The 27,652-nt window shown below is 40.5% G+C and overlaps 1 protein-coding gene across 25 annotated transcripts in view; it reads right to left on the reverse strand.

Annotated features, from left to right (window-relative positions):
* The window catches only part of LOC128339534 (microtubule-associated protein 2-like), a 415,175-nt gene that overhangs the window by 65,622 nt on the left and 321,901 nt on the right, over positions 1-27,652 (reverse strand). For 15 of the 25 annotated variants that reach the window (XM_053283640.1, XM_053283637.1, XM_053283635.1 and 12 more), the window contains 3 exons: positions 23,136-23,249; positions 21,180-21,257; positions 2,724-2,963 (listed from right to left, as the gene is read on the reverse strand). In XM_053283640.1, coding sequence (XP_053139615.1) covers positions 2,724-2,963; positions 21,180-21,257; positions 23,136-23,249 — 432 coding nt within the window. The remainder of the gene's footprint in view (positions 1-2,723; positions 2,964-21,179; positions 21,258-23,135; positions 23,250-27,652) is intronic. The other 10 variants (XM_053283647.1, XM_053283654.1, XM_053283650.1 and 7 more) reach the window with 4 other exon arrangements.

The following is a 27,652-nucleotide window of genomic DNA, read 5'->3' on the forward strand; positions in this document are numbered from 1 at the left end:
ATTTGTCAACCTTTCACCAGTCGACATCATTCGATTACTCCAAGTGTTTAGAGAAAGAAATTACTTCTTTCTACTCACTCTCACATTTTGTTCTTAATTTTGCAGACCTCTATTATCCCCCCTACGTAGTCCATAGGCATTTTCAAAACTAAAAAAGTAGAGTCCAAATTTTAGTTCTGCCCAGTTTTTCTTTTCACTGTTGCAACGTACTGAGGTTGTTCTCACATGCAGCCAAGAACAGGCTAAGCCAGCCAAGCCTGGGCTAGGCTGCACATGAGAACCTCCGGGATCACACCTGATCCGTGCGGCTCTTCCATGACAGAACCGCCTGTGGAGCCAGCCTTTTAAATGGCATTTGGGAGTGAGCACTCCGTTCGCCCCATTTTTAAACTGTGTGCATCGCCAGCTGCTTTTCGCCGGTGCTGCAGTGGTGACAGGCGCCCACCCGTCGCTGCAGGGATCCCCACGATACATTGAACACTCATCCTGTGCATTGTGGGATTTCCGGGGGCTGGGACAATGCGTCCCAACCCTCCGCACTGCCTAGGCCAGAGGAGGATCATCTGGGTGCACAAGGACCATGCCCAGCAATGGAGGAGCGGTCATCTGCAGGGAAGGTAAGTTTAAGCAGCCTTCCCCGCCACCTGCCCTAAAGCCCTTCTCAGTGATCATGAGAAAGGGCTCACTAAGTGAATATTTATAATAGCCTTCTACTACCCTGTTTCCCCGAAAGTAAGACCTACCCCGAAAGTAAGACCTAGCAGTAATTTCTGATGTACCGCTAATTGCCCTAGTGCATTTTTGGGGGCTAAAATTATTATAAGACACTGTCTTATTTTCGGGGAAACACGGTATGATCCTCACCCTGGAATATGGGAATTGGGAAGGTCTTTTCTTCTTTGAATGTGCATCACTTTTGCATTTAATTACACGGAATTTCACCTGTCATTTGTTGCCCATTAACTAAGTTTGGATATACCCTTTTGGAGTTCTTCAGAATTGGCTTGGTAATTTACCATCTTGAATAATTAGATTCTATCTGAAAATGTGACTACCTCACTCTTCACCCATAACATCAGAAAATTTATAAATAAATTTAATTGTACTGGCCCCAATTCAGATTCTTGGGGGATCTGACTATTTACTTTCCTTCATTGTGAAAAATGGTCACATTGTGAAAATGGTCACTTCTACCCTCTGCTACATGCAAATGGTCCACAATTAATAAGAGAGCCTATAATATGGCTTTAAATCTTTTTGGAATGTTTTGTGAGAGACTTTGACAGAACCCTTTTGGAAGTTCAAATACATTAGCATCTACCAGATGACTACCCAACTATGGGGCAAATTAAATGTGATGTGGGTATCCATGAATCCCCACCAGTGTTTCCAGATGGTGACAGCAGTCATGGGTGGGGAACAGGATAACACAGATCATTACAATGGGAGTGGGAGAAGGGGGCTTAGTTCATCAGCCCCTTGCCATTTCCCCCATCAAAATCTCCTCCTGATAGCTGCTACTTGCTCTCTGGAATAAACATACAGTTATCATATTGGAAAGGGCTAACCAGTTTCATGGTCCTAATCTAAACTGGACCCTATTAACACTAAAAAAAAAAAAAAAGACATCCTGTTCATTGCTGGCCTTATACATTTGCCAACATCCTCAAATAATTCTAGTAAATTATTAAGCAAGACTTCTCTTTGCAGAAGAGAAGCAACACTTGTTATATGTATGTAGACACACTTTAAGCTCTTTTAATACTTCCCACAGATACACTTGAAACAGGAGCTAGGCTGAATTCTTACACAGTTATTTGTACTAGAGTTTACGCAGCTGTGTGCAGAGAAACATGAGTTATTTATTGTCTTCTGCACCTCTGGATCACAGTCTAGTTGTTTAAAAAATAATACAATTAGAAGGCCAATTTCTAAATATTTTGCTCTCACTCAATAAAACGTTTCAGTGTTATTTGCTTGAGTTAGTGACATAAGATTTAACCTCCAGTGTCCAATCTTTGTCTTCGTTATAGTGTCCAAGATACCATTGGAATCCATGTGAATGAGCCCCACCACCACCCTTGGATTTCAGCTTGGGTCATCAACGTTTAAGAAGGGTAAAGTCAATTATAACTCAAAATTCTGCAATGCCAAGTAGGGTCACAGTGGACTGCAATGAATGGCAAGGATATGACAGAAGAAGCAACAGCCTCGGGAGCTAGAATGTACGGAAGCATAAGCAAAAAATACACTGCACACTGAAAACAAAACAAAAAATTGTACAGTTTAAGCCTCTGTATGTCATAGTTAAGGTTAATCCATTTATTTCTTGAAATGAAAAGCAGATGAACCTCTGCACCAAAAAAGAAAGAAAGAAAATATACACAGATCAGCAATGTGACTGGCAAACACATCTGCGATGGGGAGGGAGGGAAGGCTTTGTGGTATATCAGCTTGGCTGCATAGCATACTGTTATCATGGGAAGAAAAAAATGGGAGGGGGAGTCAAGAACTGGCTGCAGTGGTGGGAAACCATGTCGTCACACAGGATGAGCACAATGGGCTTGCCTGCTATGCACTCATCAAGCATAATAACAAGAGCATTAAGAATTAGGATAATACATGGAAAGAAGAGCAAATGGAGCAGAGCCGAGAAAGCTTGAGAACAGCTCGTGTGCAGCCAATGCATGCAGGTTGCTCTAAGGAGGGCACATCTTCCTCACCCAAGGAAGGCATTTTTGCTTTTGAGGGCTCCTCGTCGGCTCTAGTGGCCTTTTCCCCATTGCGTGCCACTTCGTCTTTGGGAACGGAATCCTGATGGGCCTCCCTGGAGCTCTCTGCCTGTTGCAAAGGCTCGGCAGGCCCACTCACTTTCTCAGGTTCCTCCTCAAGGGCAACTGCAGGTTTGGGTTCATCAGCCACTGGACTTTTAACTGTTTCTTCTTCTTCTTCTTCTTCCTCTTCTTTTTTTTGCGAGGGAGGAGGATGACAGGCAGGGGGGAAGGATGGGAAAATGAGGCGACATCAAGACTAACAGACAATTACAAGGTGCAGACACATTAACCAGGCTGGCAATAGGCAACATTTTCAGCTCTGCACACAAGTTACATATTCACATCACTTGAGCCATGTTCCCATTTCGAGCATTAGAAAGTTGAGTGAGCTTGCATTAAATTTACAAAAGGCTACCTAATTTCTATGGCTAACAATGTCATTTGTAATGCTGAAGAACGTCTTTTTCTATCTTGAAAACGGTGGCCTGGTTCAGACATCATGCTGCCAGATCACCAAACCATGGTTAGGTGATGAGGAGTGTCCTCTGGGTTTCTGCACTGTTTCCCCTTTGGCTAATGTTAATTATATATCAGTATTATAGTTCAATTGGCAAAACTATAGTTACAACAGTTCAGACATGGGAAAGGAGAGGAAAGGAGTGCATGAATCCAAGGTGAGTGGGAAGAAGCACACAAGCTATAGCAGCATGATGTCTAAATGGTGTCCGTGCTTCTGGGGCAAGATATATAAATCAAAGATTTTTCCACAAGGAAGCGGGAGCTGAAAATGTTTGTTTCCAAAGTGAAAAAGATCATAGAACAAAGTTTGAGCTACGTTATCTACGGAAATGAAGATGTGTAGTGGCAATAGATGGTATTGAAAAAGATGCAATATTCATATAAATACATTGCACTTGACATGGGGCTGCTTTTGAGAAGTGTTCAGAAACAATAACTGGTAGAATGGGGCAGCCAAAGTTCTAATTGGAGTAAGATGCATGGGGCATATAGTTCTGATTATGCCTCGACTTATTTGGCTTAGAATCTATTCATGATCCAATTCAAAGTGCTGGTTTTGACATTTTAAGTCCTAAGTGGTCTGGGACTAGAACACCTGGAGGATGGTTTTCTCCCATATGAACCCACCCATGCCCTCAGCCATCTTTGAAGGCCCTGCTGCATAACCCCATCACCTGATGTGCAGGGGTTGGCAATGTGGGGCAGGGCCTTCTCAGCAGTGTCAACTAAACTGTATAACTCCCTTCCAAAAGAGGCTTACTTGACTCCCTCACTGTTGGATTTTAGGTGGCAAATCAGTCCCTTGTTTTGGGAGGGGTATTTTGAATAACTTGACTGTTTAGGCTTACAAAACAAAGCATATTTTATTTTACCCTATGAATAGTGATTAATGACATGCTCCTTTCAGGCTTTACTTGGCTACACCTATCCAGATTGAACAGAATGACACACTAGCCATCTTTCCCTTTCTGTCACCTAGAGCTTTACTTCAGTGGAGGTATAGCTCTGTGCTGTGAAAAAGGGATCTAAGGGAAGGGCTGTCCACTCCACTGAAGTGTATGGGGTAGCTTTTGCAAGTGATAAAGCTCTATATATACACTGAAGACTCCACTTCCACAGCAAATCACAGGGTCAGGGCATACATGCTCAGACACCATATGAAGTAGCAGCAAAAATGGGGGCGGGGAGGAAATGCACATCTTTATGATCACTAGCTGAGAAACACACCAAATGAACTGTACAAATACATACCACAGAATTAAGGATGTAATACAGACCTTAGAATTAGTGATGTGAAACCCTCCCCACATTTGCTCATGGGGGTGGGGGCAAGGATTCAGACACACATCGTAAGGAAAGTAAGTCATGACCCATACATATATTAGCTTCTTAGCTTGGCAGGCCCAGGAGAGAGGGACTTTATCAAATCTGGTAGCAGAGGGCCCAACTCACAGCTGTGCAGGTGAGCAGACTGCTCCAGGGATGCTTCTGAATTCCCTCTCCTTTGAATTTCCTCCAAGAGTTAGTAGTTCCAGTGTACCCTGGTTGCATTAGCTTGATACATTAGCTGATTACGATTAGCTGCATTAAAACTGATGCATTAGTCTTCTGCCATTCCTTCAGCTTGGATAAACAGGATCTATAAAGACTGCTGTACATACACAGTTTTTTCTTGCTGTAATTTTCCATTCTTTTCATTGCTATAAACTTTCCACTTCTATACAACACAGGTGCACATATTTTCATGTGCACTGAAAACACCATGCATCCCCCCCCCATCATGCAGTGGGCACACAACATCAACATTCTTTTTAATGAATGGAAAGTGTTTGGGCACATGAGTGCAGTAGTTATATCTGAAGCTCTTTTACTATCCTGGAAATCAATACACATGTCCCAGATTATTAGTTTGCACAGCAATGCTCATCTTCTAGCTTTCTAGAGTTCATCTAGTGTCAGCTTCTTACTTTTTGTTATTTTTAATCAGTTGTCACCCAAGGAAATCTACAAGAATAAACTAAATATTCATCATAGTGGTGCTACAGCACAGCAGTTTAAATAATTGCCTTTTAGTTAGCACAAGCTGCAGGTTCTAATCCTACAAGATATTGCTTTCTTTCTTTTTAGTTCTCACTCTCTCCACTGCTGTTTATACAATTCTTAACATTTCTAACAACAATAAAACATTCTTAACTCAATTTTAAATGTATCACAGGTGTTGCTCTGATTTCCAGCCATCATGCATCCAAAACTTGCCTTTTTCTATTTCTCTAACACTTCTCTTAAAAATAATAGTTAATTTTTAAAAAGAAAATGGTACCTTTTTGCAAAGCAACATACATTAAATTAAGATTGTAATTTAAAATATTAACTGTTTAAAATGTCAACCATTGAAAGAGTAACAATGGGGGGGGAGTTACATGCTATGTGATTAGAGAACTCATAACACATATTAAAAATATAACAAATGTTTAGACTACAGCTACAGATAGGGGCTGTACCTCAGTGGCAGAGCACCTGCTTTGCACGCAGATGGCCCCAGGTTCAATCCCTGGCATTTCCCAGAAAAGCTGGGAAAGATCCCTTTCAAAATACTGGAGAGTCAGTGAAGACAATACGGACCTAGATGAACTAATGGTCTGACTCAGTTGTGTTAATAAAGCAGGCGATTAGTCTTATAGACATTTCTTCAGTGATTGCAGATTTTTATAGCAGAGGATTTAGAAAGGGGAACTAGATGCACGAACAGGAGCTTTTGAGGCATTAGCACACTGGAGATGACTTAGAATGGGAAAGTAGATGAGCATTAGTGAGCAACTCCAAAGCTGGGACCTGTGTGTATAATGTGAAGGACAGTATAGGAGCTTTAAATTTAACTGCTGTGCTCATTTGCATATGCAATTTCAATCTTCTAAAAGGAAAGACGCCTTAATAAGCTCCCTCTCTCTCTTGTTTGCTTGCTTTCCCTCTCTTGTCTCTTCTCTTGGTTTTTGAAGGAGTAGACACTTCCAGTGCTTTCCAACAGAGGGCTTCCTCTGGCTCCTTGTCTGGTGCAGGGGCGTAACTACCATTAGGCAAGGGGAGACAGTAGTCTAGGGGCCCCACTGCCTCAAGGGGCCCCCCAGAGGCACGTCACATGACTCTCCGCCTGTCCATGTTGCACCCCCTATGAATTATGTTGAGTCTTTTGGAGATCGGCAGTAGCAGAGAGTTAAAAAAATAGATTCAATGTGAACTACATCTTCACCATATTCATAATGGGGATGTGAGTGTGAGTGCACTATATATTTGGCAGGGGGAGAGTAACTGGCCCTTATCCAGTACCTCCAGTGACTGTTGCTGCTGTCGATCTTATGTTTCTTTTTAGATTGTGAGCCCTTTGGGGACAGGGAGCCATCTTATGTATTTATTTATTTATTATTTCTCTGTGTAAACCACCCTGAGCCATTTTTGGAAGGGTGGTATAGAAATCAAATTAATAATAATAATAATAATAATAATAATAATAATAATAATAATAATATTGTGAAGTGTGTTTGTGTGTGCATATCAGTGAGGGGCCCATTTTAAAATCTTATCTCTGGGCCCACTCCAACCTTGCTACGGCCCTGGTCTGGTGTTTTTCAAATACACCCCTACAATGCTCCAAACTGCAGTAATTAGCATACTTAGTCACTACCTAATGAACATACTTAGTACCCCAGAAACAATCAGGATGCACCTTTTTTGTTGCTCTATAGGGGCATTGTCAAAATACCTGACAGCAGCAAGCAGACTAGGCTGAGCCCAGTCATCTGACCTCCCAGGATCCTGTTCTAGTCAAAGCATATGGAGAGAAAAGCAGGCAGAGAGTTATTACAGAATCCACCCCCACCCCACCCTTCTCCTCTTCTAAAAGGGAAAGATTTTGATGCAAGCTTTGGCAAGGCTCATTTTTATCTTCTCTACTTCATAACATAGTTTTGATGAACAGGGAGGGGATGGTGAAATATGTCTTCTCTGTCTGACATTTACATTTTCTTTCTTTCATCAGATGCCTTTGGGTCACACTGCATGCGAAGGAGGGGTGTGTGTGTGTGTAGGTGGGTTGGATGAGAGAGAGAGAGAGATACAATCTCCTATGCATGCACTTGGAAGTAAGTTACAGAGAATTCAGTGGGGCTTACTCTCAAGTAAATGTTGCATAGAATTGCAGCCTCACAGCCCAATTCTATACAGTTTACACCAAGTAAAGCCTCAATTGACTCAATTGGGCTTACTCCCAAGTAACTGTAGGCTAGAATAGGATTGCAACCTATCCTACGCAACCTAAGCTACATAGGATGGCAGCCCAGAAGCATTGATATTGTGAGAAAGGGAGAAACAAGGCTTCCTTTAAAACACACACACGCACGCACACACACAATGCAAACACAAACAAATGCAACAGAATTGCAACTTTCCCCAAAAGAAAGCAAAACATCTTTGCTTTCATGCAGAATAACCATTATGAATGTATTTCTTTTTGTGTTGTGTAGTATTTGCAGGGATTGCTAGCTATCAGGAATGTGGTTTAGTCAGTGACTATCTACATAGCTTGGAAGGGTGTGTGTTTGTGTATGAAATAAAATGAAATATAAGAAAGTGTATGGGAAAGAAGATGTATCATCTGTATGTACACGTATGCCTGTGTGCATGTGCACATATGAAAACGGAGAAACCTCTGTGTCTGTGTGTGCACATATTTATGAGAGGAAAGGAAATTAGTGAGCCAAATACCTTGTGTAATTCTGAAGTAGCAGGTGCAGTCTAATGGCATGATTCCTTTACTCACAGCCAACCAAGCAGCAGAATAAGCGGCCAAGCACTGGGGTGAATACTGGAGATTTTGGTTGAGACCAGAAACCAACTTTAAAGATTGAAGAAAGCCATAGGATGGTGATTGCCCACAACTGCTTTTGAAATTATCTCAGGGTTGGATCCACCTACTGTTAGCTCTGCCTGCTCTTACCCCCAGCTGTTATCACCCCCAGCACTCCTTGACACTAGCTACCTTGCACTCTGCCCTATCAGCCCCAATGGGCACCAGTCACCACTGGAAAAGGATTGTTGAGACAATTATAAACATTGTAGCATTGTATTGCTGGGGAAACAATTTCTGTGGTTTTTCAGATGTATACAGTCACTTATGAGCATGGTTTACTTGATGGAAAAATATGCACATGAATATAAGGGGAAACTGCAGCAAGAGCAATCTGTGTGTGCACCATTTCTCAAAGAGGCATCCATATAAAAATCAAAAGACAGGAACAGAGAACACAACCAATCCATGAAAGAATCATGAGACAGAATGGGTGAAATCCATCCAACCAAAATCTGCTCTGGATTGAGGTGCCAGACAATCTAATTTGTATGGGTATGTTGCAGTGCACCCTGGGTATTGTAGTCATACAGTGTATTGAGTATTGTATGACACCATTATTTGAGGCACATTGTAGTATACTCACATGTCATAGCATTCAGCCCTTCGTCTGAAAATTTGATCTGGCGCTGCCACCAGGGCCGTCTGGTAAACACTGTCCTCCCACTCTGCTGCCCCTAAGCCTCTAGGTTCTGGCAAAGGCTAATTATGCACTTCATCCTTTTTAGTACATAAAGGTCCACCTCTGTCAAAATATTAGTTCTGACTGAATGTTTCCTGTTTCCAATGGTTCAAGGAAGCAGGCCAACACATTTGAAACCTTAGTGGATATCTGGTTTTGCAGATATCTGCAGATATCTCTTTACTACCAAAGATTCCTTTCCTCTACATAAGTTTAAATATGATTATCCAGTTTATTTAACAAACAGAACTGATTGATCTGAGAATTTGATCTGAAAAGGTCTTTGAAATTCCTCACTTTCACATTTGTCTCCCTGATCCTACTGTAGATGATTGATTATAACTATATCCTGCTATCATTTTCAGACCAAATATATCTGCCAAATAAACATATTTGTGAAACATTCAGTCAATTCTTTAAAAGGTTATCCTGCAAATTCTCTGGTGCAATAAGTTGAACTGAATCCCTCTCTGCTCCCATTCCTCTTTTAACTTTAGAATATAAGCAGTAAAAAGGGTACTTGATAAATTTGGTTCTGACATCTTTCTTTTTCTTCAATGGTCATATTGTATAGGGATGAATATTCAGTTGTAATATTATTTTGCACATTTTCACCATAATTTAGCTGCAGTTCACATCCCATGTTCCTCTAATATTTGATGAGTACAGAAGACCAGAAATTAATTCAGACCTTATACAACTATCTCAAACTTTGTCCAAGAGAGTCTCATGGTAAGGGGAAAACACAGCTATTTTAGCCCCACTCTCCAAAGGCAAGTGAAGATTAAGTCTGAGAATGACATCTCAGCTAGTGGTGTTTACTCTCATCCCAATCAGTTCAACAATCTGTCTATAACAACAACAACAAAATTGCCGTGTTGAGAGGAAACATGGAAAAGTAAGGAGGGATTCATGTTTAACTTTACAACTGCTCAACACTTCCTTAAAGAGGTCTGTGAAACAATTTCAGAATATGACAAGCTAGGATCCAAAGAACCACACTAATTCTACATACTAATCCCCTCTGCCCCCTCAATTCCTCCATAGAAAGCCACTGTGAAAATGGCAGGAGAGGGGATTCTCAAAAGCAGTTTGTGATGTGGTGGAGATGTTTGTGTCCGTTGTACAGAGAAGAAAAATGTCAGAAATCCCACTGAGCACGACCAAGTGCTTGTATGTTCCCAAAGTAGTTCTTTGGATGCTGGCCATGGGCAACACAGTAACAGAAATAATCCTACTCAGTATGGAAATCAAGTAGTGAAATGCAAAACACTGAAGGGATATTTTGATTCTCGCTTCAGATGCCATTTTGTTTACAATACAACCAAATATGCTGGGAGCTGTTTAAGACTTGTTAAGGTATCATGTGAAGTACAATGTTTGGACTGCTTAGTCCTAGTTGCTCTCTCTCTCCCCTCGCCTCTGGGATCAGGAACTTTTAATCTTCCCAAAGGATGGATATCTTATAGTTTGCAGCATTAACAATTGCCATAACTCTGGAATATGATGCTCATTAGATATTTGATATTGTACAGAGCACTGACCCTCTTATCAAAAGGAATAATTCATAGCACTTTATTAAAAAAAGTTGCTGGGTGTTGAATGTACAGATGTATTCTCTAGCGTACACCTAAGCATACTGTTATGTAGAATGTGCATTTCTATTGGCAGACAGCTCTTTTACCTCACAGCTGAGTTGCCCTCAAAAGCTGCTCCCTGAAATTGGTGTGTCTGTGAGGTCTTGAATTTCCAAAGGAAAAAAGGGGGTTCCCTGTTTTCTTCCAACCCCTTTGCCTCCAGAAAAAAGAAATGAGAATCTAAGAGGGTTGTCAGTTCTTTTGAGGCTCAGAGGGCAGAACTTGGAAGTTACAGGGAAGTGACTGGCAGACAGGGAATAGAGCTTGGTGAGGGTCGGGGGGACAGCCTAAAGGATATGGTAATGTGGAGTAAATAGCAAAAGCTGACAAGCCAAGCAGAAAATAGTCTACCCCCACCCTATACTAATTTCCCTTGAGACCCTGTGAAGAAGGCTAAGTCTCTGAAATGTTTGGTCAAATCCTAAGACCTAGCAGTCCTGGAAAGAAATGATGAAATGAACGTCATGTGGAGGAGAGGAGGAAGAGAAAGGGACCATGCTTTGTTCACCTTTGTCATGGCCTAATAAGGCCTCTGCACTCTGGATTGTGGAACAGGGACGCGTACTAGCATCAGTCCATTCTGAGCTGAACAAAGGGTGCTCATAATACTCTTCATCTGAATTGTAGGGCTCATCATCAGGCACAGACACTGAAATGGAGGGGGTGAGGAACTTACGCCTCTCCCCTGTGGCAGTTGGCCCATACCATGAGCCGCTGCGAAGAGGTCCCACCTCATCCTCAGCTCCTTCATCTACAAACAGACACACAGAAGAAACTGCAGGGGAAAGACAGAAACTGCAAGGACAGACAGAAAGACACAAGACAAGACAGAATGGAAACATGCAGGGCCTGCATCGGGGCTCGCCAACTGGAGAACTGGCTGAGGGCCCAGGACCATCAAAGGGCCCGTGATTGACCCCTGAGATTCTGGTGAAAAACAACAGTGGCTGCCAGCAGTGTGGCTAATGAAGCGTGTTCCAAGATGCTGCCACTCCCACCCACAGTGAAGGCAAACCTTCCCGAAATATCTGTGAGGGCTTACCTTCGTGGAAGTTCTGGACCAGAGTGCTCCTCAGCAACTCCTCAGCTAGCAGCTGCCATATTTATTTACCAATAATGCAATATGGTCATTCCCACTGTTGCATCATTAGATGCAATGGCAGGGATGACTGCATTACATTCTTGGTTAACAAAGATGGTAACTGCCAGCATGGCTGCCCCACTGCCAACAACCCCCCCCCCCAGCAATGATGCTTGGTGGAGGGGTCCACACAGACATAGAGCCAGCACTGGAAACATGCATAAACATGTAGACACTGATGCAACATTATGGGATGGACGAAACCTACCATGCTAAGCTCAAAGACACAATGTATGTATTTACTCAACTGTAATGCATTCTCAACTGTAATGCATTCATTATTTTTTTCACATATAGACTGCAAAGAATAAAAGAAGTTCAGATATTTCAGTGATGCAACTGAATTAAGCAGCCATAACAAGTACTTCGTCCCAAACATATAATTGTTTATGGATGTAGAATGAAAGTTGTAGGCATGAATTAAGAGGAAATTTGCAGTAGTGTTCCACAAACAAACTGTACCGTAAAGTAAAACAGATCAGAAGAGGCAAGATATTTGGCAGTGGAGGGAACAAAAGTAATACAGAAAACAATTTTCCTCTTTCTTAGAAATCTACAGAAATCAATTTAAGGACTTTAAGAGTAGTCCTTTTATTTTATTTTAAAGACGTGTTTGCAACTTTTGGTTGTCGCTTTATCTCCCTCCGGTAAGCAAAAATGCAGTCTAATACCCAAAGTATTGTGAAGTTCTAGGATGTGGACTGTACCTGACTGCTTGTAACTTAAGAAAACAAACAGCCAGCAATTTCAGGCTATTTCAATGGGAGTTTACCCTCTCATGGGGAAATCTTCCAAGCTATCACAACTACTTAAGGTCAGCCATATTTGACTGTTCACATGTCTACCCATTCAAGTATAAAATGGGCTGGGTGGGATCTAATCTTTATATGAAAAGAGGCGTGTGGGTGGGGGCCTTACCCTTGCCTTACCTCCCCATGCTCTGTCACTTCAGGCATATTCTCCAGCAGCTCAGCTTAATTTCAGTTCAGCTTCTATTACCCATATGCTTCTTTTGATTTAAAAATTAAACCATCATCCTCTGCTATATATGGAAAGGAGAAGACCTGGGAACATCAAATATGGCTGCTCTGGTCATTGGAATGGGTTCATGATATTCCATTACAGCTTGCATAAATCCTTTAGCTCTGTGGGCCTGGGCAAATTACAGTCCTGCCAAGACCTCTGAAGATGACAGCTATGTACATGACTTTCTCCATACTAACCATCCCCACAATTTATTTCAGTTTTGAATACAAGCTCATTATTTCACATTAGGATATAAACAACTCTATTGGCCAAAGGCTTTTGCAAAGAGCAATGGATGGTATCCTGGGCTGTATATACAATTCTTGACACAGCAATTAAAAAGCAGAGAAAGATGCTGTTGCGTTCAAAGCTGTTCATCTTCTGAAATTCCATACACATAACTTTTTGTGTGGAATAAAGTGTTTGGACCAAATTTGAATCCTAAGGAGTATCAGCTTTGTTTTAAGAGGGTTTAAAAAAAAAAAAATCTCAGCCTCCCCCCACCTCCTTGTGTCCCATGAAGAGAACTAACAAGTTACATTTTAAAGTAATGAATAGTTATATATTCCACATGCAGGACACATTAGCAGATTCCTCATGGATGAGCATCTGCATGGAAGAGAATACTTCAAGCCACCCTATGTATTCACTGTGCAAAACCACAAAGTCCTGGGTGAAGGTTGGCTGCAGGAATGGAGCTGGACATATGACTTCTTAGACAGCTAACTGAGCAAGGTACAGTAGATGAGGATATTCACACAAGCGAAAACTGTTCTACCCAGGTTTGGGAGCTGTGCGCGCTTCCAATTTTCAGGGTGCAAACTGCGAAGTAGGAGGAAGGAGAAGTGATTGTGTGGAAGCAAGGTAGGAGGCAAAGCTACCCAGGTTTTCCTCTCCTCCTACCTGTTTGCACCCACACAACTGAAAATTGGGAGCACACACAGCTCCCAAACCTGGGTAGAGCACAGTTTTCACTTATGTGAATGACCTCGAGGAGTTTTACGCTACCCCCAAAAAGGTCAGTATGGCTTTTGTTCCCCAGTGGAGAGTTTCAGGACCACATAGGTAGCATGTTTTATATCCTCCACAAGGATATACAAGGTCACTTTTTTAAAAGCTGCCACACTTGAGTGGCAAGCAAGGGAGGTAGAGGGGACAAAAGTGTTAGTCGAGCCAACTCCATCCTCATTGGTTCCAATCCTGCTTGACAGGTACCAAGATTCATGGCTTCTTGTTCCTCCCAAGAAGGTACTGAGAACCTCAGAGCACAAGTATGACTACTCGTGGCAGGAATAATCAGCACATGAGAGGCCTACTTTAATGGATGTTACAAGTCCTCAAGTTACCACACCACGGACTGGTGCATTTTTGCATGCCCAGCACAGTAGCATCCAATGAGACTAAATAGGCATGAAGCTAAATTATTTAGCATAACCAAAATGTTAATCTGTGGCCTTCTGGCTTTATACTGTGTTAATTAGTTGTTGTTTTTAAAGGTGGTATGGTCATTTGCAATTAAATTTTCTTCCTTAAATGTCTTAAGACCTCCATCACATCACATCATTCTTGAAGAATGAAATGGCTGTAAAATCTGTAAATGTGTACTCTTTTTAATCTTTAGAGGGAAATATGCAATTGGTTTTTGTTTGTTTTAGTAAGTGTATTTTGATTTAAAGAAAATAAAAATTAATGCTAAATATACATAGCCTGCTCCTAAGAAACTGCTGTAAGCAAGCCTCTTTGTCATGAATTAGGTCTATCCTATCCTGGCACAGCCATCCTGAGAATAGTAGCCTAGCAGATAAATATTTTTAAACAAAGGATTTTTAAATTCTAGGGGCTCAATTTGTTGTTGGGGGATATTTCAAAGTGACTTCTAATCGGGGTTAATTCTTTTTCAACATTTAACTCTTTTTACTTTATAAAGCACTCACTGGTTTCAAAATCCTTCCTCAAAGACATAATTTATAAAAGAAGATATTGTACCCCAAGTCTTCCTTTTTTTCTTCAGAATTTTTAACCTTGTTTTTATACATAAAGCAGTGTACTCTTCAGGTTGGCTCTCATGAAGTGTATGCTAGACAAAGAGGTAAGTTGTCTGCACAAGGCAGCATACATTCCTGTGCCCAGCTCTGTCTGATGAAATGGATCAGACATTGCTCAGGGAATACTCCATAGCCTGAAATGAAATCTAGCTGTATTATTTTCAACAAACAAAATAGTTCCAATGAAATCAAATTAGGTATCTTACCTCCCACAGCAGTGCAAACAGACCCACTCATTCTTTTATATAGGTGAAGCTAGTTATTAAAATAGAACAATGAAATCGGCAGCAGTAAACCTTCTCTCGTCTGATAGAGATTTGACTCAAACCTCTCTCTCTCTCTCTCTCTCTCTCTCTCTCTCTCTCTCTCTCTCTCTCTAATTTGTGTTTGCTGCATGGTTGGCCACATCCACCTTTGTCATGTCTACTACATAGTGATTTCTTCCACAGGATGACTGAAGGAAATCCTCCTCCTATTCTAGGCTATTCAACCTGCTGACAAAATTACCACCATCAAAATGCTGCAGGGAAGGAGTGGAATTTACGATAGGCTGTTAGCAGACTGACCTGTACCCCATTAAATTCCAAGCCCAAGAAAATTTCATGGGTGTTTTTTTTAAATAAGAGAGAAAGAAAGAAAGAAAGAAAGAAAGAAAGAAAGAAAGAAAGAAAGAAAGAAAGAAAGAAAGAAAGAAAGAAAACACACTCTCTGAAATATTGATCTCAAATTGTGTAAATCAAGAATTAACCTTCATCTGTTTTGCACAAAATTCCAACAATCTGCAATCCCAATTCATCCTGATATTTGAGTTGTACAACAATAGCACTTTTTTTTTAAAAAAATGATGCACATGTGAGAATATAATGGAGGTAATGAGGGAGGTCAAGTAGACATGAAAAATGCAACAGTTTCACTTCCTTCACAGTGAAGATTTCTGCAAGCATTCAGTTTGAACCACTGGCCCGTGTGTGCTCCTGAAGATACATATAAAGAAGGACTGTTCATTTTAAAACTGAGTGTTCTGTACGTGCCTACTTGTCACATGCCTATAGCATTCTCTAACCCTGATAACAACAAAGCTACAGGTTTATTCACACAATCCTTAGCACAGTTCCGGGAACTGTGTGTGCTCCTGCTTTCTGATCATATGTGAGGAGGAAAAAGAAGGTAGGAATTGCCAGGAGTGATTGTCAGCTAGCCCTCAACTGGGTAGGAGGGCTCCATCCTACTCAGCAGCTGTACCCAGCTGCTGAATGAGGTAGAAGGAAAAGCCAGAGGTAGAAGGAATGAGGTAGAAGGAAAAGCTGTACCCAGCTGCTGAATGAGGTAGAAGGAAAAGCCCTCCTACCCAGTGGGAGCCTCACAGACTATCACGGCTGACACCTACCTTGTTTCATCCTTGCAGATGATCAAGCATGTACAGCTTCTGGAAGTGGGTAGACACTTGCACTACCCAGTTAATGAACATGGGAATGAGCCTAACTTCTATTAAGATTGGTCTCTGTAAATATTGGAACCCTGTGATACCCCTGTGTATCACATCCACTGTATGCAATTTTCAAAACTATATCCAGAGTTATAAGGCACAGAAGCAATAATAAAATGCAAGCTGTGATTCTTAGCAATCTAAATTCTATGGCAGTAAGGTGACTCTCATAGCTAAGTACATTTTATTTATTTAATATACCACCTGACGCCAATGGCTCTAGGCAGTACATAAGTTTAATTCCCACTGATATTAGTTGCACACATAAGTCTGCAGGAACACAGCTAGACAACACTTTCACACATGAAGTTTGGAGTTTAATTTTGTCTAACCAGAATTTCACTTCATGAAGACAAGTGCAAATTCAAAGGTAAGTCTTCACAACTTCTGACCTATCAAGTTGAATGCAGTCCTTTGGCCATGTATGGATGGCTGCCAGTTGACAAGTCCTGCCCACGCCACATTTTGCAGGACAAACAGGAGCTTCGCTAAACCCCTAGTGGGCCACCATACATGGCTGGTAGACTGCATACAACTTGATAATCCATAAAGTTGTACAAGCTTGTCCAAAGCTGTTAAATATACCTAGCTCCAATATCATGCACCACCATTGAAAAGCATCTCTGTGAATCTTGATAAATGTTTGAACATTTGCTAACTGATTTCCTTTTATAGATATCAATGTATGGTGCATGTGTGCACGCGCACGCGTGCATGCACACACACACACACACACATGCTATTCTATATAAAATATATACTCTTAAATCTTATTAATGCAAGTTGGATTGTCAGAGTTATGTGTACAGCATAATGGAATTCTGGAATCCTTTATTTCCATGTTGTCCTCCTTATTCAGCCGTAGAAAAAAGCAGTTCAATTCTTTACTAAATGGAGATCTAATTCACTTCAAAGAAAATGAAATATTTCAAGATAGAAAAAGAGATGAGCTTTCAATGAATATTTTGTCTCATCTTCCCCCTTAAAAACACACACACACCTAACATTAAATCTACTTGAAACACATCATGTACCATCATCATGTACACTTACATGTATACACATCATCTATATCATCACGTACTACTCTGGAATTCCATGACGACCAGTAAATGGTGGACTACACAATGGAATGTCTGAGAATTGGCAGGATCCACCCAAAATGGAGCCCTTTCTACTTTCAGTGGAAGAGATTTAACCATGTCCTCAACTCTACTACTGTAGTGGCTGGATTGTGCTAACATCTTTCTTATATACACCTGTTTGATGAATTTACATTAAAAAAACCTTTTTAGAATTGTTGTTCAGCTGCAAAAGAGAATATTATGATTTATTTATTTTTTGGCCAACCTTCAAACAGACAGCCTAGATTATATCTTAAAATACAGTACAGAATTAAAAACATATACATCATAGATTCAGAATCTTACACAAAAAGTGACCCTTTGGTGGATTTCTATAAACACCATTCTTTCTATTATACCACCCACCCCCCGCCCCGAAATACAAAGTGTGAGTTGCCATTTGCAGAACTGGGAACAACTTGATCTACTGAGTCACAATGACCTGGAGATGTTTCATCTCTTTGAAATACTAAATACACCCAACAACTAGTTGGCAACTAAATACATTTGGCATCTGAAGATTTCAAAATTCCTGGAGAGTCGTCAATTATTATTTTACATGAAACTGAAATCAACAGAAAAACAATAGCACTAATGTTAATGACTGACAACTCAACGCCAATTTTAAATCAAGGGGAATGCTGGTATCTTAAATTTTAATATAAATCCTGATCAAGAACTTTGGTGTGTTACCAAAAATGTTAAGATCACATCAGAAAAAGATGACGATAAATAATAATAATAATGATAATAATAATAATAATACCCTTAAGCAAAGAGTGCTCAGTTTGTTCAAAGTGAACACCTTAGGTAACGTCTCATCACAAAATAGGCCCTAAATTGGACCACTTTACCATTAATCTGGTAAAATGTATACTCAGTACATACGGTATATCAATATATTAAGTAGGGGTTGGATCACTATTTTCCATGTAGATTTTTGGAGAGCAATTTTAGCCAACTGATCATGACCTTATTTCCAACTTGGCCTGATTTAATGAATTTACACAACATCAGTTTCGGTCCCAAGCTGGGTCAGTTCCAGAAGTGGAAAGAACGATGGTTTTGACGTGGCTGAAATTCACCTTAGAAGAGATTAGTTCACTGAAGCTGCAACTTCCACACCCACAAACAATAGTACAGCATTGCTGAGGTTTACCCCTTCAGAATGATTGGGTGGATCACATAAACTGCTTGCTTGTGGAAAGGTGGCTTGCTAGGGGAAAACTTCATTCTCCTTCCTAACTCTCTGAAACTTCATGTAGCGTGTATAGATAGATAGATGGATGCATGGATAGATAGATAAATAAATATACAGTGAACATTCAAACATACAATCCCTGCTCCACTCCGGAAATGAGCCCTTAAGAGGGCTGTATTATACATTTTTTCTAAACATGCAACTTAGCTTTAACTTTACATATTGTCTTATGCACATGTCAAGCAGGCATAACTTCCATGAAATTCTCAAAGGTTACAAGATAATGAATCTGTAAATTGGGACAGTAATGGCTGTGAAATATAAAAGCAAGTATCTAGTTACAATTTCCCACACATATACAGTATATATACCTTGATCAATCACACATCTAGTCAAAGGTAAGCACATCAGCACACTGCACTGATTTCATTGAAAGAGATTCAAGCACATGCTTAACTCTTTCATTGAAATCAATGGAGCTTAAAAGTGCTAAGCTTTGGATGGATCATGTCTATAGTAATCTAAAATAGATCTAAAACTACTGGTTACAGTACAGCTCATACTTCTGCACTACAATTATTTACATTTTTTAAAAAATATACACAAATATATAAATGTTAACAGAGCACCACTTGTCCTCAACTCTTAAGAAGTAGATCTGCAAACCAGTAACATGATGGTTACTTCAACCCAGATGAGCTTTTTTCATGGATACTGGTTACATGGACCAAAAACAATTAGCAAGGAGGGAATAGGACAGGATGGAAGTTTAAGATGTTCAGCGTCGATATCATGATATTTGCAGCCACTATAAGGAATACAAAGTCATATGAAACCACCTGAGCATGTGCTGATGCACAGAATCCATTTCTTCTTTCCCATGACTATAGCCTTCTTTGATTTCAATGAGCTTTAAACTCCCTAATACTGGCTTGGGTGAGTCCTAACTTCTGTGACTGAAACTGTGCTTTGCTGCCTTATCCTTTTCACTTCAGCCCCCAATAATTTTCCAGGTCATAGGGCTCTCTGGAACAGGATGGTATGTGGGATTGTAGAAATGGGGGACTGACAAGGATTTCCAAATGGAAGTGCCTTCCATTTGCACAAGAACACATTAGGATTGAAGCCTCCACATTTGAACGTGGCCACAGACTGTAAAATTTTTTGATTTATATTTAAGATGACAATATTTCAAAGGCAAAAAGAACCTTCACTGAAATGCTTGAAAATAGTATTGAATGTTGCTTGACTCAAATATACTTAAAAGGAAAGTAGGGTTGTCCCAAGTTGGCATATGGGAATGCAACTATCTAAGCTCTATGGAGCTGTGGTGGCATTGCAATGACAGTGTTAAATAACAAATAATAATTAATGAGATGAGATAATCCCACCTTTAGATCCCTTTTGACATATCATCTGTTTTCAATCCAGTTCTCAAGGACATGCTTCCACATGCAAATAAATCCTTTACTTTCATAAAAAGCTCTTGATTTAAGCACACGTTCAAGTTTAGGGAAGTTGTGAATAAAGGCTGTTGGAGCTACTGAGTTCTATGCTATATAGACAGATCAATTTTCTTCAGAAGGTTTGAATTCTGTCAGATTAAAAACAAGCTCAGCCTTCATGGACCAAGACACAAAAATACATGGGCTCATGGAGGTATACAAAGGAATGATAATGATAACGGTTTGTATCTTTATGCTTCATGCAGTAGAACTTGTGGGGGTGGGGTGGGGAGGCTGGCTGATCCTGGAATACTAGTTTTTTCCCTAAAGAAATCTGAATGAATATAGTTAGAGTGTTACTCAATATTTATTTCCAGGTAGGCTTGCCAAGTTTTTTCCTCTGGCAGCCTCCTGTCTTTTAATAGCTGCATGTCTAGCAGAAATTCACCAAATATATGAAAATATAAGAATGTAAAATAGAATACCGAACATTTTGAAAAGGTGTGTTCCCCTTTATTTGTAACTGTATCACTGAACAGAGTTGATTTAAGCATTTCATTATAATGTTCTTTCCATTTTTTCTAATGTTATGATGCTTTAGATTTTGAGTTATATATTATTTGTTTTGCCTAGCCCAGAACAAACACATTAATTCAACAATAGAACCTCTTCCCAGCATGGGATGCCACACTGAATATTCAAGTAAGAGCGATTAGGACACAAGCAGGCATTCCTAAAACCAGAAGACGTCCTTGGATTCCTTTCCAGCTGGACACACTGGACAGACTTTGAGGGTACCAATGCTTTAACAGTTGCATAGGTGCAGTTTTCCCCATCATAGAATTTCAGTGATGAGAGGCATATTTATTCCTCTGGAGCGCTTAGAAGTACACTAGCACTCTCTCAACCCTTTAGGCATTAGCTATTCAACACCAATACAACAGACAAAACTCATATTTTCCTGTCAATCCACACTTCCAAATATCAACATGCATATGTATACAGACATACACACTACACACTCTACATACTGATAGCACTTATGTTCTATAATCATATGTATCTGGTAACTTACTATTCGGATGAATGTTCATGTTTTAAAATTGAAGCTGACAGTGTCATCCTCCCATTTGTCTCACTAGGATTCGTAGTTTCCACTCCTTAAAGACACACCCTGCAGTGCACAAGCAAATGCTTACCTTCTTCCAGTGTTCCAGTCTGCTCTGAAGCTGGCGACGGGGGTGGGGAAGGAGGCAGGTTAGCTGTCTCTTCAACTGCTAAAGATTGAACAGCAGAAATGAGACACAGTGATTAATTATTTTGATACCAAGATGTGTCAAAGTGGATGATCTGGATTACTATGATCTTGTAGTATCTGATAACACTTCAATAGTGAACTGGATCTGAGAGACTTTAAGTTCAGTCATATCATCTTATAACAAACTGAAATGCAGCACTAGGCTCACAATTCTATTCACATGTTTTACAATGTTTTTTTCTTTAATCAAAGTTACCAGTGAACATAATATGTGTTTTATTTGTTTGTTTACATCCCTGCAGTTTAAATGATTGACATTATGATTCCTATATGCCTTGAAGAAAACCTCATTCACAAGCCAAAAGCAGGAACACCATCCAAGCATGAAAGATTTGTGTATATCATTCAGGGGGGAAAAAACCCAAACATATAGAGGTGCCCAACCCGATGTTTAAGAATTCACTTACAGGTATCTGAAGAAATAACGTTTTATACTAACATTTTATTACTTGTATAAACTATTTAAAATATTTTCCCCTGGAACAGTTTCTTTTCATATGGAAATATTTAATTCCAAGCCTTGGAATATAACTGGAGGCTAGCCAATAGCCAAGGAAAGGCTCTCCACACTAGCCTCCTTCCAAATACCCAAGTCCTATACAAGAAGTGCATAAACAGGATAGGGACTGTGGCTTCAACTGGAACTAGGCCCATGTAATGCTTCCTAAGCATTTCCCTTAAAAATACTGGACATTACTCAGTCAATTTTAAGCAATTTCCCCCCATTGATTTCAGTGGGAAGTTTAAGGATATGCTTGATTTCTTCCACTGAACAGGTTTAAAAATATGTGATTGTGGAAGGATTGCGCCTGTTGTTCTTAGTTCCCTAGTGCACCTGATTTCAGAAAATGTTTTTACAACTGCACAAGTATTTTTTCACCCAGGACCTGATTTTGTGCCCCCACCACCCCATTTCATGCTTCTGTATTGGTCAAAGACTGTAATAACGTTTATCTCGTTTTTACTGAGCTGGCCGCTTCTTCCACAGACCTGCAGAGTCATGTAACTGTTAAAGCTTATATTAATAGTTCGAAACTTGAACCAAACCCAAATAAATACATTGTACATAATAATATATAATAATAAATATATTATACAATGCTTTCCATATACAAAGGTTCACATTAGCTATCGTACTGCAGCAGAAGTTAACATTTTGTAGTATATTTTGATTCCTGGTGTGCAGCTCAGCTTTTACTGTGTGGGCTCAGTTCTTTTGAATATAGTTTAGGGAAGTACTTAAACACATGTTTAAGTCCATTTGCTCCTCTGAATAAAAATAATGCTCACATTACTGCATAACAATTCGGTTCTGCATATAAATAATAATTTAGCTACTTTTTCTATTCTGTCCAACAAAGAATTCTCTACACCCCGATACCTTGATAGTCTTTCATTATCAAAAGTGGTCCCCTCCTCCCTTTTGCATCTCTTGATAAAAATGTGACTGAATCAGGGTGAAAGACCCTCTATAAAATATAAATTAATAGTATTTTTTAAAAAAATATGGCAGGGGAAGGGTGAAGTTATTCAAAAGAAAAAGTAGTAGATTTTGAAATGCACATCTCCAGCATTAAACAAGGGCCATCAAAAATTGGGCATGACAAGCAGCATGCTGCATAATGTGTAGCTGGTAATCCTTGTAACTTCCCAGCAAGAAACACAACTGTAGTAAGTGATCTTATGGATAGGACTCCTGCTCTTGGACAACGCAGATATGTCAGCCTTCAGCTCTCAATTCTTAAAATGAATGAATGAATGAAAAAATCTAGGGCACAGCTGCAGTGCAAAGCTTGATGTTTCTAACACAAAATACAGCTGAGATGACTTGCTTTACCTAAAGGTAATGGCGCTGGCTGATGTTTGTGCTGGGCTTCTTTTTCCTGTTCCCCTTTCAGGACTGCCACAGCTTCAGCTGTTACTACTTGGACTATCCTTGCAGACACTTCTTCTGGGACAGTAGTAGAATTAACAAGACAAACAAAGGCATGTTAATGTGAGAGATAGAGGGAATAATATTTTTAAAGGAGTCTCATGTGAACAAGGATTTCAGGCTAAGGCTGCAATTCTAAAACTACTCCCTCTAGACTAGCTCTATTGTACTCAACATGGATTGCGGTAGAACAGTTTTAGGACTGCTACTTTTTTCCAAAATATTTTTCAGTGGATCATTTAAAAGCAATTGGCAAAGCCAGACTCACCACAGCATCTCAGTTACTAGCAATCATAGCCCTTCCTTTAGAGTAACTCCCAAGTAGTACTTAGTCTGGATTTCAGTCACTAAATATTGTTGTAGAGTAGTATCAAGGGTTGACAACTAGAGGACATGTGACTATTTGGGGGGGCCAAACAAGTTTTTTTGAATGTGTTGTGGTGTCCGAAGTTCTGGGGAGCAGCTGGAACATTTTGTTCTCTCAGAACACTTTGCTCTCATAGGCAGCTTCTCTTCCTCTGCCTCCTCCTTCCCCTTCCTATTGAACAGACCATCCATCCAATGGGGAAGCCAGAGGGGAGGTTCTGCTTCAGTGGCAGGTTGCAGAGCCACGTGATGCGGGGTCAAGGGTGGGTGGGCTGGCAGGTGCAGCTTGCTTCCTTCATGTGGTGGCAGTGAGAAGTTAGCTAACTTTACCCAGTTAGCAGATACCCCTGCTGAGTAAAAAGGCACCGTTTAAAGTGGTGAATCTCTTCTATTTATCATGGGGAGAGCAACTAGCCCTATCCAACCCCAGCACAACATCCCTTCAGTGGCTGATGCTGCTGTTACCTCACACTTCTTTTTAGATTGTGAGTCCTTTGGGGACAGGGGAGCATCTTATCTTTGAAAACCTTCTGTTGAAAAGTGGTATATAAATGTTTATAGTCGTAGAGAACAGCAACTGAGTGGGAGAAAATGCAGGCACCGCTGCACCAGCATACAAAGAGGCTGCCTGGGTAGCCAGCTGGCTGCCCTGCCTTGAGCCAAGAGGTGAAGTTGCTGGCCTAGCTGGGGAAAGCAGGTTGGGTGACCCACGTGGGAGAAGGACTGTGTGTGTGGTAAACCTTACCAGGAGATGAATTTACGGTTAAGAAGCAGGGGCCTTGAGAACTCTGCAGCTAGATAGCAGACTGAGCAGACATACAGCTCACCTGGTCATCAGCTTCACAATGGTGAGCTGGATTTATTCTCAAATTATCCAATTTTGTATCAGAAAATGAATATATAATACCAATAAAGATATGCAAATTGCATGCAAAGTGAATACTTTTTGGGGGGGTGAGGGTGAAAAGCATCCTCTATTTCCACTTCTTTGGTGATGGATTTTGACTTTTTTCACCATCTGGACTTGGCAACCCTAGTAGTATTGCAGGAAAACCGGGGCCTCACTCCCATGGTGAAATTACATGAATATTCTCCAATACAGAGACTGCATATCTACTTCCTGCATCATATGACAGGAAAGTACTATCCCTGTTCCCAGAAGAGAATAGTTTCCAATTTCTGAAATACTCTGGAGGTGGAGCCCAAAGCAGGTTCAGAGGTAGGTGGAGCATAGCAGTCGGGCGGGGGCATTGTAGGCAGAGCCAGAAGTCAAACGCAGTAGGTTCTGGCAGATTTTGAAATAGGGTTGCTAACAAGAAAAGCAAATGGCACGGATCATTTCTTTGTGATGGTGGTTTTGCTTTCAGGCCTGATGCAGAAAAGCAACAGGCAAGCCTCTTCCCGCCGCCGCCGCCCCCCCCCCCCGCCCACAAGTTCCCTTCACCTCAGTTGTATTCCTTAGGTGAAGAGATAGCTTATTTGAAGGTCACTGCCTGCAGTTTTGATATTGCCCTGTGACTGAAATACATTAATAGGATTTCAGATTAAATTAATAGGATTTCTGATTTGACATATGAATTGCTTCCATTCTTGCCTGCACTTCAGATAAAATATTTCTCTATATATGGAGTTCTCTATATATGGAGAACTCCACAATTTTAAATGTTTGGCCATATGATGATGGTGCACTTGAGAAGTAATGAATCTACACAGATAAATTATATATTTTATACATCTGGTTTTGAAGCACAAGGAAATCACTGCCTATAAAATTCAGGCATACTGGAGAGATTGCTAGCATTTTCTGTATAAGACTGCTGTTCTAAATCAGTTATTTTCATCATTTCTCAAGTTAGGTGCCACTTTGGCAAAAACAAAAACAAGAACAAACACCCTTCAATGTTAGAGCCATTTGCCACTAAACTGACCTCTGTTCCATGTTGTGTTTTTTTCAGCGCTGAGGGGTCCCTTTAAGAAAAATGGAGACCTGTTGAGCCCTATGCCATCTTAGCTGACGTGCACGGAGCACTAGGAAGTATAGTCCTCTCTTGCACTTTCTCCACTGAACTCTATGGAGAAGTGCTGGGAAATACTAAATTTTCCAGCACTCCATGCACACCTTCGAAGATGACGCTGGGATTCCATTTCCATTAAAGGAACCTTCTTTATAGAAAAATAACAATAAATCATTAAAATTTAGTCCCTGTCCCAGCCTTGAATGCATTGAAGAGCTGGCTTCTGAACTTGCTGAATCTAGCAGAATGACTCATCTTCCAGAAATGTCTAATAAGACAAGTGTACCCCATTACATTTGTACCCCAAGTGTACCCCATTAAAAAAAAACCAAACAAGTATGTGTTTAGAATGCATTGTTAATTTTGTAATTCAATAGTTACTGTAAGCTGCTTTGAGTGAGCAGAAAGACAGGTTGTATATAAACATCTTGTTTGGATTGCTGCCATTCATTGTACTTGGGGCTACCTTTGAAGACTACAGCAGCAAAATTGCTGACTATAACTGGGGGAATTGCTTATCTTGCTAATCTTAAAGCAACTGCACTGGCTCCCAGTCTCTTTCCACCAACAATTCAAAGCGCTGGTTTTAACTCTTGAAGCCCTAAATGGCTTAAGGTTTTGCTTGGGCACCTTAAGGCCCACCATCACCCACATGAAACTGCCTGGATATTAAAATGGTTCTTGGAGCCCCTCATTTGGGTCCCCTTGCCTTTGGAGATGATCTGAGACAGGGCCTTCTCAAGTGTGGTACCCTGATTTTGGAATGCTCTCCCCAGGGTGGCTTGCTGGTGCCAAGACTGATTTAGCACCAGGTGAAGATTATTTTTTTCTTGGATCTTTTAGATCAGGGGTTCCCAACCATTTTCAACAAGTGTACCTCTTCTGTCACAAACCTTTAGCTCAGGTGCACGAGAGAGAGAGAGAGAGAGAGAGAGAGAGAGAGAGAGAGAGAGAGCGCGCTCACACAGATGTAAATGTTACTGTTATAGGGCAGGCTACTCCAGTCACTGGCTTACAACCAGACTAAGGTATGCATGAGTGCTCCCACTGAAATTAATAGGACAAGTAAACTTGTCTCATTAATTTCAATAAGAATGTTTATGCGTATTAAAGTGGATGCAAGCCTACGTCATAACTGCAACATTTGTGTGTGTGTGTGTGTGTACATATATAGATGTCTGTATATATGTATGTGTCTACAGGAGGACCTCAATATCCATGGGGGTTCTGTTCCGCAGTTGTATTGCGGATATGGAAACTGCGAATATCGAGGCATTGAGTGAATAGGGAATTGGGAGTTAAGTTCCCGGTCACCAGTAAAATGGAGAAAAATGCTGGCTTTTGGCCAAATTGGGGTATGGGGGGGGACAATGCTTCTTACCATTCTTTGCTGCTCCCCCCGTGTCGCGCAATGCCCCCATAATGCCTGGAAATCAGCTGAAAGTTGACGTTTTGGGTTTTTTTAAAAAAATTGAGTCATTTTGTAATTTATTTATTTATTTATTACACTTCTATACTGCCCCATCCAAAGGCTCTGAGTGGTGCACAACAGGTAAAATACTACAACAAACAGTAATTAAAACAAACAAGTTAAAACAGTATCTGCACAACAGGTAAAATACTAAAACAAATGGGTTAAATATAACAATATAAAAACAAATCTAAAACAGTTCAGAGCCATTTAAAAACAATTTTAAAACCTTGGAAGACCAGGCCAAACAAGTAAGTCTTTAGGGCTCTCTTGAAGGCCCACAATGAGCCCAGACTACGGATATCTGCTGGGAGTGCATTCCATAGGCCAGGAAGAGCTACAGAGAAAGCCTGGCTCCAAGTCAACACCAGATGCACCAGTGGTAACTGGAGCGAGACCTCTCCAAATGACCTCAGCGTCTGATGGGGCTCATACAGAAGAAGGTGCCCTCTAAGGTAATCCAGACCTAAGCCATTTAGGGCTTTAAAGGTAATAACCAGCACTTTGTATTTTGCCCGGAAACATATTGGCAGCCAATGCAATTGGTTTAAAACAGGCAAAATATGGTC

Source organism: Hemicordylus capensis, chromosome 1, assembly GCF_027244095.1.
Source record: "Hemicordylus capensis ecotype Gifberg chromosome 1, rHemCap1.1.pri, whole genome shotgun sequence".
In the NCBI taxonomy this organism is placed as follows: domain Eukaryota; kingdom Metazoa; phylum Chordata; class Lepidosauria; order Squamata; family Cordylidae; genus Hemicordylus; species Hemicordylus capensis.